The sequence below is a fragment of the Rhipicephalus microplus genome, chromosome 3 (assembly GCF_043290135.1).
Source record: "Rhipicephalus microplus isolate Deutch F79 chromosome 3, USDA_Rmic, whole genome shotgun sequence".
Classification (NCBI taxonomy): domain Eukaryota; kingdom Metazoa; phylum Arthropoda; class Arachnida; order Ixodida; family Ixodidae; genus Rhipicephalus; species Rhipicephalus microplus.
This window is the reverse complement of record NC_134702.1, coordinates 117,940,070-117,958,280: the sequence shown is the minus strand read 5'-3', so window position 1 is coordinate 117,958,280 and position 18,211 is coordinate 117,940,070. Positions and strand designations below refer to the sequence as shown.

The window sequence follows — 18,211 nt, the reverse complement described above, 5'->3', positions numbered from 1 at the left end:
CAGAACCAAAAGCTAGGCTAAATTCCATGAAAAAGTAAAGCACGCCTAGGTATCTTCAATTTCTAGAACTGTTCTAATCAAAACCAGGCTATTGTGTATTGCATCAACTCAAAAAGGTAGTTTTCAATCAAGAACGAGTGACAGATTCACTAAAAAAACTCTATTCTAAAATAAAATAGGTGCACTTTCTTCCTCCTTTTTGCCTCTTAGTGACTTTCTATTAGTTTATCACTACAGTATCATGTCCTCTGTTCGCTCCAACACGGTACTTGAAATAAAATACACATGAATTGAAGATATTGGGCACCTAACTATTCTCTAAAGAAGAAAAAAGTAGTCCGAAACGGCGTGGCGTAAAATGAACTGGAACACTTTTCAAGGTCTTCAATAGATTTCAAGAAGGGGAAAACATTGATCACAGTTCAGACGAGTACACTTTCTGCCAGGAGGGGCAACTCGATCTTCCAAACTAGTAATCTTCATTACACCCCTGCGACGAAGTACGGCACCGATGCAAGCGCACGAAATATGTTATTACTATCGCCAACTACTGCTATACTGTACATTTGAGTTGCTTTACATCTATTTCACAAGCTAATGCACGCTTAAATAAAATAGGCAATTTGCTGTTTTAGAAAATAAAAACGGCTCATTCACGTAGCGCAGCATCGGACTGCAGATAGTTTATGAAAGTTGCTTTTCTTTGACAATATTCACACAAATATACTGCTCACCTTAATTTGGGGATCCTGTTTGATCGTAATGCTAACACATGTTTTTAGTAACAGCATGATCATTTCGGAATCTTCAACTAGCGAACTGTTTTGAACGCAGAATATTCATCTGCTAAGAGTTTTCGCTACTAAAGTGAAATACAGCCGTGTAATCAGTGTTTACTTTCTATCCAGTGCACAATATAGAGCCACAGTTTTTATCTCAATGTGATACGGCAATAATAACCTGCAGTGCGCTTCCTGTAAAACAAATATCAAAAGGCCCAAACTGGCCCGAATCGCTTTGGACGAGGAGAGATCGCTTACAGCAGATTAAAGTTTATGTAGTTCACTAAATGACAAGACTTACTGATTTATTGTGTATTTTAGTTTTTTGCTACACAAGGAATGCGGTTTTTGTATGGAAGGATGACGTTCAGTGGCGCCAACCCAAGATAAAAAAGTTTTTGGCTTTCGCCATCTTCTTCTATTCTGGATGATTTCAATACAGAAGTTTATCTGGTGTGCGGAAACAAAGAAACAGATGACAGTGAATTCAGCAGCTCCTCCCGAGATGGTTTTTTCAGCTCGGAAGTGAGCATCGCGGGTGCTCACTAGTGAAGTTGTACTTTGCGCTATTCCGCTCTTTGAAATTTCTCACCTAATCGTGTATCTTCACTGGTGAAAGAGCCTGAAGACGCTTAGTCTTCACAATGAAAGAATGATGTGGTGTCTTAAACTCTTATATTCGGTCAAAATTTTTAGCTACACATATCTGGCTTAAGATGTTTTTAGAAGTACATTTTGTTGTGTATATTTGACTAAACATGTGGTAGAACATTCTGTCACATGCATTAGCTGATTTTCCGTCCATTCACACTCGACGTCATGAATACAAAGTAGGCAGTTTTGGTCGGGGAACTTTTCAAAATATTGAGACGTAAGTACTTGGGTGTCACAAAGTGCGAGTGCATGTGAGCTCAAAGCCTGTTGTAAAAATATACACCAAATCACGGGAGAGTTCGACCTCAGACAGGTTTTTTATACTAATACGGAACAAATGCTCAGAACTCAATGAAAGGCAGCTGTTTTTTATTTCATTAGGTGCTATTCAGTGGTCTTTTATTAGGTTCCGGGCAAGCTCCAAGCTGACATTGTAAAATAATGTCACTTCTCTGAAAGTATAAAAAAACTACTAGGCATTGATTGCCTTCTAAATCTTTTTCTTCAGCCATTGTCCCATTCGTCATACTGATGATGCCACCACAGGTCTTCATTATTCATCGTTAGATAGCGAAACTTGTGCACATCCAACGAAAGATCTCATGCTGTTGTTTCTGTTGAAAAGATCTCATCTTTTCAACAGAAACAACACGCAGGTGTTCTTGTGTATCTTCTATGCAATGTAAGTTTCACATACTCATATGTGTTCAATTGCATGCGCAGAAGCCCTTCCTGACGTGCCATTCAACCGACTCTTCCCCTCATGGATACAAGGTCGTCGTCTAAACACACACTATCACTGGAAAGACCAGAAAACTAAGTTTTACGACGAGGAGAAGGTCACTGCCTTTTTCATGGGCTTAAATACCGCAGTAATACCTACAGCACAACTTCTTCGTCCATTCTTTTACGAGTACGGACCATCCGCACTTAAATTTGGGGGAATAGGAACGGTAAGCACTTATTTAGTTTTGCATAAGACATCAAGCATGCTGAACTTCGTGCCTGTTCTCCTGACTGTACTCACAAGTGCTATCGTACTGCTGTAGTAAACCATGTGCGGGTGTTTACATACAAAAGAAGAAAGTCACAAAAATGAAAGCACTTTCTTTCTGAAAAACAGCTCAAAAAGTTGCTCCGAGAATAAACCCCGCTTTGCGCTGATGTATTCTCACATCGAACTGCTTCTTCCCGCAGTCAGGAACGTGCAGCGAGCAGTAATTGACCACGCCATTTAGTGATGAAAATAATCCTTTGAGATTCCGGTAAATGCGTGTCAGTGCGAGTGCGAGTGCTCGAATTGTACCGAGGGTCCGCGAACACAGTCCACGGCTCCAGTGGAGAAAATATCGCAGCTACAAGAACGGCAGAAAAAAGGACGGCAGAGAAGGAGACACTGCGTACAAAAGGCGCTAGCTTGAGAGCCGTTCGAGCAGTCACCCCTGAGGAAGAGACCAAATCGGTCGCGAAAACATCGGGTCAGTTTAAAGTGTTTGATTTTAACGCTAGAAATTGATATAAAAGGAGGTCGAATGTTTGCGTTTCCGTTTTAGTTTTCACCCAGCCAGAGAGGTCTGCATGGAGTACGCTTACCTTTAAATAATGTAGACTTAGACGAAAGCGCAAGTTCAACACGTAACTTGTATCTTCATTAGTACCCGGGCAAGTTGCGATCGGCGAATGATAGTGCGCGATAAGCGACTACATCAGTCATACTACGGTAGCTTGTACAACAATGTTTCATAATTGTTGAACTCAGTAATGCGGTAATTGAACTCCGTAATGTGCAGTTCAGATTGGGCATGTACAAAAGCCCTGCGGACGCAGTATACCATAAGAACTGGTTGAACCTTCGTAGAGCTGCGGGAGACTACCAGATGAAGCTGTATAAAAGCAACAGTACACCCACCGTTAAATGGTGTACGTTTTTCGTGTTTCACAGCATAATACCAACTTTCTCTTCAGGAACGGAACCACCACGCACAAAATTAGGCGACCGCAACCGAAGATGCACGCTTTCTCCAAGCGCGCATTCACAATTGACAAATGCAGTGAAAACAAAAACGCCAGAGTGGCAAGAAAACCACGACCGAGCGAGTCGAAGATGTTCACATTCCTTCTGGCCCGTCCCGCCGCTACTGACGTCGCTATCTTGAAATACAATTCAATTTTTTCTGCTTTCGAAGCTGTAAAGTTTGTACAGAATTCTAGTTATTCGCAGCTCGCACCTTTTCAAACTTTGTTTTGGGAGATAGCCAGGCAGAAACAACACGAGTGCACGCACCGGTTGCGGCGGTGGCAGATATCAGATGGCTGTACACTAACGTGAGTCACGTTAAAGCATGCCGACTCGCCGCTGCTGCACTGTCTTTTCAGAGTTCTCGGCTATCGTAATCCAAACTAGGCTCTCTATGAACGTGCCCTTGCTGAGGCTGTCAAGCTCCGCCAAGCTGCAAGGGTAGTTTGCAATTGGAGCCAATCCGAGCCACCTCCGACGCTTTTGCCGCTAAGTTGAATCTGCAGCAGGCTGGTTATATCACGTGCTTTCATATAGCGCAGTCAAAGCCGTGAAGCGGAAACCAGACCCGCTTTCGCATGGAGGGAAAGTTGGTCTCGGACCAATTCTTGCGTGCTGGCTGCGTGGCATGGTTTTCGGGCCGCTTGGTCTGCTAAACGAGCCAGTTTGTGGAGAGTTTGGGCGCTTTCGCTCTTTTCGAGGCCAAGTGTGAATGCGTCCTAACGCTTAACTAGACACGTGAGATACACCAAGAAACGTTGAATAGTAAGAGAGGAGGCGTCGTCGCCACCGGCCACTGTTTGACCGTAGCCGCTACGGCTATCCACGGCCTCCGGTCGCAGAGCGCAGACGAACAGCGCCGAAACCTAGCCGCGTAATATGAGGAATGTCACGGTGTCTTACCTCGAAATGTGCTACAGTATGTGCAGGTGACCATTGCAAAATGCATATTTCTTTCTTTAGATTTGTCTATCGTTAAAGGGGCATCAAATAGAAACTCATAAAGAACCCGGCCATCATGCCCCTTATTTCACACTTCTTTAATGGTATACCACAGCACATTCAGTTGGCGTCATCACTGTCTCGTGCCTTTTACTGGAAGTACGTGTGCACGCATACAGCCTGTTGTAACCACTCGTGTTGTTCAGTCTTCCTTGGTGATTCGTCTCTGCGCTTATTCGTTATGAAAACACAGCGCACGCGAACATTCCAAATAGGAGATCGCTTTTCTGCCCACCACCACCTTCGCTCCTTCATCTAGGATACCTCTGGATGCGCTCTTTAAGTATTTATTCAAGCGAAGAAAGGCGACACCTTGGACGCGTTTTATGCACAGTAATTACGAAAAACGTGCTGTGTATGACATGGCTTTTCTCTCAATTTTTGATGGCGTGAACCACACGAGACACATTCTTTCTATGGTTTTACTTTATGTAAAATCGTGGTTCTCGATACAAAGCGTTTCACACAGTGCCATTATACTTTTATCGACATATACACGCAACGTGCAGTGTGTGTTGGGGGAGGGAGAGTATGAGAAAGGCCAACTTTTCGATAATCATCAGCATCTAATCAAAACCTTCATTCATAAGAACATCAAAAGTGTTTATTGTACGCAAAGATGCACAAACATCTAGTTTCAAGTTCCTTCAAGTACTACTGTTGTTATGTTGTTACACGTGAGAGGTATTTCTTTTGTACTAGCAAATTATTACCTTATTCAATCTCACGGCATCACGACCCTAGTCCGTACCCCAATCTTGTACACAAGAGGATTCAGTCACGCTCTGCATACAGCGAGCTGAAGAATACGTTGGTGACATGAAATATAGCACGTCACTAAGACGAACACAGTAGGTGGTGAGAAGGTGAACTTGGTCACCCAGAAAATCGAGGGGGTGAGGAGAGAGCCGCACAGGTGAAGAGCTTGTATTTTTCCTACGAACGTGCATTTGTCTTAATATTATCATGCCAGATAATGTGAGCATTCTGAGAGAAGGGGTCTCCTTTGTACGACAGACGGCGTAAATGATCCGACATGATTAGTACTCCAAGTAATATTCAACAATACCAGGGCTTCAGCAAACAGTAGCACCAAGCGTATACTACGGAGTGGTTGCCCGAGCCGTCATACCAGTATTTTTAAAGACGATAGCCTTTTTGGGGGACCTTCGACGGAAAGATTTTGGTCTGTCTAATGGTCTGTCTGTCTGCCTGCCTGCCTGCCTGCCTGCCTGTCTGTCTGTCTGTCTGTCTGTCTGTCTGTCTGTCTGTCTGTCTGTCTGTACATTTGTCTGTTTGTCCTTCATTAATCATACTTCAAACGGCATCAAACGGCTGACCCCATCCACAGCACCCACCAATAATGCTTAAGGTTTAGCGTTCATAGTTGTGCGATTGTCAATTAAAAAGAAATTATTGTTCATATCTGAGGTGCCGTAACAACACGTCGATGTTTTGTGTGTCTGCCTTCATACTGGAAGAGGCACACACAACTCTAAGGACTGTAGCGTTAATCGCGCTGCGCTGACAGTGCAACGCGATGCTCAAAAAGTTGTTTCTAACGCTTCGCTACGACGACACGGTGGTGGCACCTGCCCGTCGCTTTGCGTTCTACATCTTATCACCTACAAGACAGGAGTGCATACTTCTCAGCGGACGCGCACGCTTTCATTTTTGAAAATAACTGCCAGAGGGTACTCGTGTTTAACGTGCCTCGATGTGCTTGTTTGCCTCCACTACACGCTCGAGGCACTCTAACGCAACGCCTCTAGAATACCATTCACCAATTCTCTTGCGCAGAACATCGAATGAATGTTTTTTTTTTCACTCTCTCCAGACGCAGGACTATCATCTTTCAACGACATTAGCAGTGTAAGATGCAGATTCGGGGCCAATTGTTTTTGCCGCTTTCAAGCAATCCTCAAGTTTGTGCAGTCGCTAGGAACCGCTACGCGAAAAGTCGTCTTTTTTTTGCTTCTACGCGCTCTGTTAGTAAAGTGAGCATTCTCGAAACCAGTCCCTGGTGTCCTCAATTTCGAAATGACCATTTCGTTTTCTTTATGCGCACAGAGTGTGCTGTTCAACCTAGCAAGCACTCGAATACTATTGCAGTTCAAAAGAACTATGCCTACACGGACATTTTGAATAGTGACTGATGAATTGCTATTGCTCTAAATTGCTGGTACACCGGGATAAACTGCGTTGTATATTACCTATCGCACGTTTTTATTGCAGAAAATAGGCCACACGCTGATGTGGGGATTCGATGACGCACAATTGGGAAGCGAGTTTTGGAAAGCTAAAGATGTGAAAAAAGAATACACTAAGAGGGTGCTCTGCTTGAGGAGATCGTACAGATCAATTGTAAGTATTGTTACCTTTTTCTGTTGTTTTTAGCACAATTATGCACAAAATTATGGTGTGCCAGCTATCGCACAAAACTTTCTTAAAGAACAGAGAAACGGAGAGAGGCCAAGCTGATCTGGTACCTACTGTCACGCACTAGAGGCCACGGAGACAAGAAAACAAGAACAGTGAGACAGTAAGATGCGAATGTCTACTGTCATCGAAAGACTGATACTCCTTGTTTTTGCCATCTTCGCCTGTTTTGGCTGGCCAAGGCTTGGCGCCTCAGAACACCGGGTGGCGATGTTATTCCCAGTGCATTAGAAATCCACTACATATTTTTCGTTAAAGCTTTTAAATAATCAGGCACCGTGTTGGTTGTATCTTCACGAATAGTCACTATATTGTGATAATGTCAATGAGGCACATACAGCCTTGTCAAAAGTATATGTCTGTGTTGTTTCCAAAACGCGCATATTTAACTATATCATTTATTTCATATACTCCATTCCATTTAGCGTTACAGAAGGTGCTACTTAAGATTAATAACGCAACTCTTACCTGACGCATGAATAGGACTACTGGGGATGCGAGCAGGGAAGGGATTCCATCCAGGTGTTGTTTTATGTACGCAGGATTGAAAATATATGTTGGTCTGGAAGAACGCCACCCACACTTTGAAGCTGCTGCTGACACGAGATTGCACTCAGTCAGGGGTCTCTCAAACGTTTGTAATATATATAATGTGGGTATTAATTAGGCACATTTATTTTACTCACACAAGTTTATCATCATGAGTGGTCGTCGTCTTCACCTGGTGTGGGAATTTGGCTTGTCTGGGTTCTGAGCCTTAAGTGTGGTCACTTCATCGTGTCTTCTGTGCCTAATAAGGGTTGCCTTCTCCACTGCATCACAAGTGGGGAAGTGTGCTCAGCGATCTTCCGTCCCCTTCCAGCACACTGTACCTCCTAGACCTCTGTTCAGGTGGTCGTCTGTACCAGGTGTCCAGCAACATGCCTCAGGACGAGCCAATCGGCGCTCCTGAATCTGCCTCATGGCCTCGGCTACGACGGCCTATCCATCGTGGATTATCACTGCACACCAGCGTGATATGACCACGTTCACCGGACTTCGAAGTGAAGATGTAGAGAATTCGTTGGAACAGTTCAATCGAGCGAGTCGCACTAACATTTGAGATGTTTCTGCCAAGCCTCGCCATGTTTAATTCTATCTGACAAGCGTAGCAAAAACGTGGTTGTTTCTTCATGCAACGCACATCACGCCGCGGACACATTTCAAGCAACAGCTTCGCCACATCTTCGGAACTCTGGCGGTTCGTTCAGCCCTCGCGAAGAAGGCACTGGATGCTCGCAAGCAACAACGCGATGAGTCTTAACCTCGTACATAGAAGATGTATTTGCTCTCTGTCACCTTTCAGCCCATTCACGCCCGAATCAGAGAGGGTCCGCCATCTATCGAAAAAGATCGGCATGGTCGCGTTCGATGCCTTGGTCATACAAAACCCGACCACAGTCACTGACATTGTTGGCATGTGTTAACTCTGCGAGAAACTTGAGTCCCGACGGTTACCGTTGGACAGACCTGAAAACACCACCACGACTGATTCCTTATTGCGTGCTATGATCCTGGCATATATACGGGAAGAGGTCGAATCTTTCGGCTTCTCAGGTTCCACCCTCCAACACTTTTTTGCGCGACGTTATCAGAAGGGAGTTGGCGTCCATGACCAGGCCAGCACGTGTAGACTCTCCGGTACCTCGACTCCAGCCGACGTACGCGAAAGTCCTCGCTGGTTCACCACCCGTCGTACAACCGATGCCTGCACACTCGACGCCTGTCCCCCTGGCTTCGATGACTCCGAATGCGCCTAGCCAGCCCTTTCACCCATCATAGCGGCAGCCTCGCCTGAACTGTTATTACTGCGGCTATCGGGTCCGATTGCACGCTTCTGTCGGAAGCGTCAGCAGGAGGAGCGTCGTGGATTCGGCCCCTACGAGCAGGATGATGGGACAGGCGGCATCACTTTCCAACGCCTACTTATGACCCGTTGCTACGGCGCTCCCCGTCGCCAACTGGGACTTCCGACACCATTCCTCCTTATTGCTCTACTATATGACACTCACCATCACTCTTCCGCCACTCTACGTCTCCATTGTGACCTGTCTCGCAATTCACCAACGAACGCGCATAAAAGTCACTTCTGCAGCTTTTGAAGGAAAAGCTGCAGCGAACGAAAAGACAAATTTCTTCAGTGCGTCCATATATTACGATATCTGTTTTAATAGAAGATGTGTACGCGGACGCTTCAGTAGACAGTTGAGCTTGCTTGTCCGTGATTGATCGTTCCTTGTGCTCACGTCTGCAAAAAGTCGCCGCCTCTTCTGATGAGCCTACACTGCTTGCTGCTTAATGGTATGGTATTAGACCTGCCTATATATGCACCACTCGGGTTTTCATTGCTGGTATTTTCCATTTTGTACAATTGTTCGTGCTGCGTGCCTTTGCCCACCAGCTTATAACAGGCTGGTATTTTTTAAGGACGATAGTCTTTTTTAGAGACCTTCGGCGCGAAAATTTTGATCTGCCCGTCTGTCTGTCGGTTTGTACACTTGTCTGTTTGTCCGTCCTTAACGGTACCCTAAACGGCACCAAAGTGGCCAAACGATTCTCCAAGCGGCCGACCCCATCCGCAGCACCGACCAATAATGCTCAAGGTTCAGTGTTCACACTTGTGCAATTGTCTATTAAAAAGCAATAATTGGGGATATCTGAAGCACCTTAACAACACGCCAATATTATGTATGTGTATTTTTTACTAAAAAAGGAACACATAGGTATTTCTAAGAACCGTAGCGTTTATCACGCTGCGCTGACCTTGGAACGCACAAAAAAAATCAAGTGTTTCCAACGCTTTGCTAAGAGGACACAGTGGTGACACCTACCCGTCACCTTGCGTTCTACACCTTATCACCTCAGACACCGATTTACACGCCGTGCGCTTCAATTTTTTGGATAACTGCCAGATAGCGCTCATGTCTGACGTGTGACGCGACTTGATGCGCTCGTTTGCCTCCGCTCCATGCTCGAGGCACTCTAACGCAGTACCTTCACAATACAATTAACCAATTTTCTTGCACAGAACATCAAATAAAAGTTTTGTTCACTCTGTCCAGATGCAAGACTATCGTCTTTCGATATTTGCTGTGTAACATGTAGATACGGAGCCAATTTTTGGTCTACGACAAACGCTTCCATCTGCTGTCGAGAAAATGTTCATATGATGGAAACGGACTATCTCTTTATGCGGACGACAAGCACGTTTACGTGCTCACTGCGGAAGATGCCGAGCTACCACCTAGTCATCAGCGAGTAGTTACCACCGCTTCTAACATAATTCACTCTGCGGACGTGTTTGTCCAACCATATGCGCGCCGTCTCAAAAGAGGTATTGCCTTTGGTTCAGATCTTGTGACAATGGCTCTGGACATATATGCGCTACAAACCAGACGTCTGAGAACATTCTCATTACTAAAGGCCCCACAATGGCTTGCGTTACCGAATTCCAACCTGTCTGTGTTGCCCCGCTTATGCCAGGGTGTTCCGACTTTCAAGCTATTGGACGTTCATCGTGCATTCCTGCTCTTGATGCGACCATTAGTCCAGAGTTGACCTCTTCACAGAGTTGCTTGCCATGCAACATAACCATAGGAGATTGTTTGATGCCCAATCCTCATCTCTGGGACAGACGTTGATTATCACACATCATATCGAGACCGATGGCTTTTCCCTTGTAGCCATCGACCATATCGCGAATCTTCATCTGTGCGCGAGGTCCTTAAGCAAAATGTTACCGGCATGCTGCAACGGAACGTTATACGTCCTTCCGCGAGTCCTTGGTCATCTCCCGTTGTTTTAGTGAAGAAAGAAAGGTGGCTCCGTGTGATTTTGCATGGAATACAAGGCACCTAATACATTTACCCTCAAGGATGTTTACCCCGTGCCGTGTATAGACGATGCTTTGGATTCACTGCATGGTGCCGAGTACTTCTCAAGCCGACCCTGCGTTCGGGTTATTGGTAAATACCCATGCACGAGGACAACAAAGAGAAGACAGCATTTCCAACACCAGATGGGCTGAACGAATTCAACGTCAAGCCATTCGGTCTTTGCAATGCTTCAGCAACATTTGAGCGGATGATCGACACTTTTTTACGATGGTTGAAAAGGAAGAGTTGCTTGTGCTATTTAAACGATATTGTTATTTTATCGTCAACCTTTCCTCAGCATTTTTAACGACTGGACGATGTTCTCACGTGCCTCGCGAACACAGTCCTTCACCTGAACACCAAGAAGCGCCGTTTTGCGAACAAGACAAATAAAGTGTTTGGCCAAACTATGAGCAAGGATGGTATTCGCCCGAATACAGACAAGATTTGCGCTGTCCAACACTTTCCGCGTCCTGAAAAAGCTACAGATTTGCGTAGTTTTGTCAGCCTCGCTTCCTATTTTCGCCGATTTATTAGAGACTTCGCCTCAATAGCTTGGCCATTAGACAAGTTGATCGCATCAGGCGTCGCCTTTGTGTGGTCTCCTGAATGTGAATCGGCATTTTACCAACTGAAGTGTGCACTCACATCCTAACCAGTCCTCTGTTGTTTCGACAAAACCACGCCTACGCACCTCCATGCAGGCGCTAGTGGTAATGGCATTGATGGTATTTTACTACAGCGAGACAAATCTTCACTTGAGAAGGTCATCGCATACGCAAGTCATACACTGACTCCTGCCAAAAAGAATTAAACTATCATCAAACAGGAGTACGTAGCAGTTGTGTGGTCTATACAAGAGCTTCGACATTATTTCCACGGCCGCCACTTTACTGTAGTTATGAACCATCACGCCTTGTGCTGGCTCTGGACACTCAAGAACTTGTCCGGCCATTTTGGTCACTGCATTTTTCGCCTACAAGAATAGACTTGATTATTACACACGTCAGGAAAAAACATCTAGATGCCGAAGTGCTTGCGGGTTGCCCGTTACTTTCGGAGCCACTTAAGAAACCCATCACTGCCACAGTCGAGGAGCTTTTGGCCGTCCCTTCCCCACATGTTTCGTCCTCAGCTACTCTGGGCCCAACTTCTCCGAACGAGTGTGGTTTGTTGTTATCCCACCAAGATGCTGACCCTTTTTGTCCCCGCATCATGCACCGTCTTGACGGGAGTTGTCGGCCCCCTAACCCCTATCTTCACCGACAGCTGACGAAATTCAAGCTCGACAACCACGTGCTTCCTGTACCGCCATAGTTACCACTCTGATGGTCAACGCTGGGTGCCCGTTTTACCTCCATCTTTTTGAGCTCAAGTTTTGAAAAGCTATCATGACGACATGTCTGCTGGACACATAGGTTTCCAGAAAACGTACGACCGCATATGATGTCACTACTACTGGCTGGGCTTGTCCACCGCTGTCGCGAAGTACGTTGCCTCAAGCGCCCTTTGTCAGCGTCGCAAGCTCCCTACATCAACTCGAAGCGGACAATAACAACCGCTTCCGTGTCCTCTGCAACCATTTGGAGTAGTTGGTGTTGACCTGTATTATCTACTTCCTATGACTGTCACAACCAATCGATAGATAGTTACAGCTGTCGACCACCAGCCGGCTGCGCCGAAACAGCTCCCGTGCCTTCTGCATCCACTTCGGAAGTTGCTGATTTGATCCTTCGAGCAATAATCTTTTGTCACGTTGCTCCTCACGTATTCCTGAGCGACCGTGGAAGAGTACTTCTTTCAGAACTTGTCGAAGAAGTGCTCAAGGCATCTGTCACTACACACAAAACCAGCTCCAGTTACCATTCTCACATGAACAGGCTGACTGGCCACTTTCATCGCACACTGTCTGATATGATAGCCATGTATATCAAACCAAATCACAAAAACTGGAACACCATTTTGCCATTTGTCACTTTCACCTATATTACCTCTGTACAGCGCACGACTTGTTACTCGCCGTTCTACCTCGTCCACAGTCGCTTCCCCTCTTCTTTCCTCGGCGCTTCGTTCTCCTTTGCGCCTATTAAACCATGTTCATCCTCAAGGGAAGAATACGTGTCTCGTCAGCTTCATTGCCGCCAGCTGGCCCGCGTCAACACTTAAGCCAAGCAGCTGGATTGCAAGCTTGAATATGATGCCTCTCATCGTGCCGTGTCCTTAATCTCTCACGACAAAGTCCTCCTTCTTACACCTATTCGCACTCGTCCCCTGTGCGACAAATTCAAATTACGCTTCATTGGCCCTACCCTGTCTCGAAGCAAACGTCGGCTTTCAATTATCGCGTGACACCCGTTCTTCTTCCAGCGGATCACCGCAGCCGGGCAGCAGAAAAATTTCATGCACACAGTATAGATAGATAGATAGATAGATAAGAAGTTTATTCAGACAGTCATGGTCTGAGATGAAGGGGCTAAAGGCAGATGCAACTGCCTGACAAAGGCCCCCCTACCCATACATTGCTCAGGGGTGAAAAGCCGCGGTACATGCGCAAATACAGGTAACAACATAAAGCAAAAAAAACAAAACAAAAAACAACAGGCGCACAGGCGATAAAACAGAATCGGTAGAATAGTTACCTTCGATACACACTAATGATGCGTGACATGAAAATGTTTATACAAGCCTTGATGATGATCAAAGTTACAAAACAGTATAGGACAAAATAGGAAAAAATCAAAAGACAGCAAATGCACAATATAAAGAGAAGATTAGGAGCTAAACAAGAGGTAATCTTTAACTATTTTCCGTAAGCTGTATGTCGAACAGTTGTCTTGGATCATATTGGCGATTTCTCGATTATTATTCAGAAAATGTGGCATTAAATAGGCTAGTGTCTGAGTACCATATTTAGTTCGGAACATAGGTGTTCTGAGTCTATTTTGCCTTAGGTGATATTGCGAATGTACAGATAATGATGATGAGGACAGGATTTGGGGGTCATGCAAAATTTGCCTGTGTGTATGCATTGCAAGTCTTAGTTGGAATAGCTGATCTATTCTGAGTATATTAAGCTTTGAAAAGGATGGCGCTGTGTGGTCATTTCGCTTAAGATTTTCAATGCAACGGACAGCTCTTTTTTGTAAAATTATTAATCTATCAAAATTTGTTTGAGTAGTGCTACCCCAGATTAGGAGACAGTATTGCAAATTAGAGTGAACGAGGGCGTAATATAAGTGCAGTTTCAACCATTTAGGCACCAAGGAGCTAACTTTATACAGTATTGAAATTGACCTGCACATATTTGCATGAATCTTATTTACGTGAAGTGTCCACCTCATATTCTCTTCAAAAACAACACCTAGAAATTTATAACTAGGAATCTGTTCGATAGCGCAGTTTTGAAATATTATACAGGCATTATGATCGTCAGGCTTATTACGGCTCTTGAAAATAATATATTTAGTTTTTTTTTTTGCATTAAGTTGAAGTTGGTTTAGATGCAACCAGTGTTAAAGTTCAGTTAGCCATCTATTAGCTACATTTTGAAGTTCAAGTAGATGTTTACCTGAAAAAAAAGTACTCGTGTCGTCTGCATAGAGAATTATGTCAGGATTTCGCGGTATGTTCACAATATCATTTATGTAAAGGAGAAAGAATAAAGGTCCCAGAATGGAACCTTGCGGAACGCCATATTTTATTGGCTGAGATTGAGAAGAGTAGCCATTTAGACTAGTGAATTGTACCCTGTCAGATAAGTAACTGCGGATCAAATTTAATACGATACCTCTAACACCGTAGTAAGGGAGTTTGTGAAACAAAATGAAATGCTTTATGGAATCAAACGCCTTTTTGAAGTCTAAAAATATTGCAAGAGCATAATGCTTATGATCCACGTTACTAAGTATCTTTTTTTTAATATCCAAGAGTGCCATTTCAGTTGATTTCTTTTCACGGAACCCGAACTGTTGCCTTGCAAGCATTTGATGGTCACCAAGAAACTTCATTAGTCGTGATTTTAATGTATATTTTAAAACTTTGGAAAATAAAGGTAGCACGGAAATAGTCCGATAGTTATTCAAGTCGTCGTGAGAGCCACCTTTGTGGATGACTACCACCTTAGCTGTCTTCATGCCATCAGGAAAAATACCAGTGGCAAAGCTTGATTGCAGATATGCTGCAGTGGGCCACACAGTAATTCGGCGACATGTTTAATTGGTTCTACCTTAATGTCATCGTAACCAGCGGCAGTATTTTTATTTAAAGACTTCAGGTACGTAAGTATTTCTAATTGACTACACGGAGTCAAGAAAGTAGAGTTCGCAGAGAAAGAAGAAAGGTATTTTTGGCAGTCGTTTGCTGCGTCCCTTGTCTGAGCTGCTGCACCCGAGGTTAAGAAATGATTATTAAATTTATCCGCCAGACGAGCTTCTCTAAACTCAACACCGTCAATTGGTAATGCTGAAGAAAGAGAACCTTTTGTTGTTCCTATGAGTGTACGTACCGAGTTCCATGCTTTCATTGGATTGAAAAAGACCTCTGCGAATCGAGCCTGATAATACTGAATACGGGCCCTCTTCAAATCAGCGTTTAATTTGTTGCGAACTTTTTTATATTCATGTAATATAGATATGTCTCTTATCCTAATGAATTTATGGTATAGTTTATCTCGTTCTCTGATTCTGTTGTAAAGACCTCTGTTAATCCATGGTTTGCTAGACTTTCCGTGCTTTTTATAGTATTGTAGTGGGAAGGCAGCATCATAACAGCGCTTTACATGCTGCAGGAACAGATCATACGATATATTAGGGTTTTGCTCACTGTAGACAATCTCCCAGTCGATACTCTCAATAGTACCATGAAATGCTGACAAGGCATTGGTATTGAAAGAGCGATATGGAACAGGAGCATCGTTAACACTATTTTTTTCTTTCTTAGCTGCAGGAAAAAAACAAAATATGGACAAGTGATCGCTCAGATAAGTTGTTATCACACCAGCACTAACGTCGTTTCTATCATAATTAGTTATACATAGGTCTAGCATAGTTTCACTTTCTGCTGTTATTCTAGTAGGCAAACTTATAAAGTTCCTACACGAAAATGATTCGATTACATCTAAAAATTGTCTACTTTGTGGAGTAAGAAGTAACAAATCAATATTAATATCACCGACAAACACAATGTGCCAATTTCTCAAGGACGCATATTCAAGCATCGAAATTATAAAACACAAAAATTCTTGAATATCCCCTGAAGGGGGCCGATGAACTGTGACAATCAGGGACATTACGCATTGAACGGCAATGGATTCATAATGTGCGCTGACACAACAAAATTCGGAAAGTACGGCATATGAAACTTCTTTTTGTATATATAGCGACACACCACCACCCCTACGATTCGGTCTATGCACGCTTTCATGCTTGTATCCTTCGATGAACACTACATCGGACGTGCAAGAGTACCAAGTCTCAGTGAAGGCCAAAAAATCGAACGTATGATCTAACGAATCAAACAGCATATCAGTTTGCTTGTTTCTCATACTACATATGTTTAAATGAAAGATCGAGATTCTGTCTGGCTCCTTAAAAGAAGGGCCCTGCACAATTGATTTAAAAGTTTGGGCGTCATAATATATGGCTTCATGGAAGATAGCCATTGAGGAGGATAACTGAAAATTAAAGTAACGTAAGTGATAGAAGACACGGTTCAACGAATCTTATCTAGGTCGCTTTCGCTGTCTATGCGCAATGCTCGATCACCGGGCACCTTGCGCACAAACAATTTGCCGGATTTTTGCCACGCGAACTGATAATGGTATTCCTCTGCCTTCGCCTTCATTAGCCAGAGAACGCCGTATGAAGCCTTTCATACGGCGTTCCTCTTCGCTTTAAACAGATTCGAAGAACTGTGGTCAGAATAACCGCTTTGACGGGGAAGGGGGGAGTTAGTGTTCAGCACATCTACTTTCTTCACACATGTTCATCATGAGTGGTCGTCGTCTTCATTTGGTGTGGGAACTGGGCTTGCTTGGGGTATGTGATTCGGGTGTGGTCGCTTCATGGTGTCTTCTGGGTCGCTTTCACCGTTGCATTACAATATATATATATATATATATATATATATATATATATATATATATTGTGGGCATTTAGTATACGCATCCTCTTCACCGGTACATTATCATCGTTATCATGTGTGGCTCATGCATCCTCATCGTTGTCGCTTAGCATCATCATCTTGGCTCATTCATTGTAGCTGTCGGCTGCCGGTTCCTCGGGCCTAATAAAAGGTAATCCAAACCAAGACTTCATACGTGGTGGAGCGTGCTGTTAGATCCCCCGCCATCCTCTCAACCACTCTACCCCCTGGAGCTACGTTCAGGTCGCCGCTTGGGCCAGGTGTCCGGAAATATGTCGCACCAAGATGAGGCTGGTGCTACAGCCGTTCCCATTCAATCACCGCGTGCCGCACCTTCTCACGTCATCAACAGCCTCCAGCGTGAGCCCCATCCCTTCGCTGGTATGCGCGGGGAAGATGTGAAAGAATGGCTGGACGATTTCGAACGTGTCGGCGCTGCTAACTGGTGGGATAACACTTACAAACTCGCTCACGTGTCCTTCTACCTCACGGGTGTCGCGGAGACGTGGTTCCTCAACCACTTCATCGACATCCCCGACTGGTCAGCCTTCACAGATCAGCTTCGCCATGTCTTTGGCACACCGGCTGTTCGTTCGGCTCTCGCAAAGAAAGCTCTCGCGACTCGGTAACAGCACATCGATAAGTCGTACACATCCAACATGGAGGATGTTCTTTCACTTTGCCGCCGGGTTGACACACCAATGACAGAATTAGACAAGGTGCGCCAGCTTCCTAAGGGGATTGCACCAGTCGCATTCAATGCCCTTGCAATCCAGAATCCGGCTACCGTTGCTGACGTTGCGACAACCTGTCAGAGCCTCGAAGAACTTGAGTCTATGCGCCTACAACCAGACAGTGACAGGGCCCGTATTACGACTGATCCAAACCTGCGAGACACGATAAGGGCGATTATACGTGAAGAATTACAATCAATGGGATTCACACTACCTTCAGTTTTTCCCATTCAGTCTTCTTCAACGTCATTGCGCGATGTCATCAGGGAAGAGCTCACTTCGATGACCTACATAGCCAACCTGCAGCCCATTGTCTCTCGTACTCTACCATCGTTCCCACACACCGCCGCCGCACCACCAGGCACCATCAGCTCGACGTCCCCGCCACGAACGTACGCGTCGGTTGCTACCGCACCTCCCACAAGCTTCTCCACGAGCTTTTCATCACCACCGCGTGAGCTGTCACCTGTCCCTCTGACTTCTCTCTCTCCTGGTGCAGTTAGCGCAAGCTACTACCCTCCTCATCGA

At 44.7% G+C, this 18,211-nt stretch overlaps 1 protein-coding gene across 1 annotated transcript in view; it reads left to right on the top strand.

Annotated features, from left to right (window-relative positions):
• Positions 1–18,211, top strand: part of LOC142802920 (neprilysin-2-like) — an 80,505-nt gene that overhangs the window by 47,047 nt on the left and 15,247 nt on the right. Inside the window, exons 10-11 of the mRNA XM_075888004.1 lie at positions 2,160–2,389; positions 6,691–6,819. Of these exons, the coding sequence (XP_075744119.1) occupies positions 2,160–2,389; positions 6,691–6,819 (359 nt within the window). The remainder of the gene's footprint in view (positions 1–2,159; positions 2,390–6,690; positions 6,820–18,211) is intronic.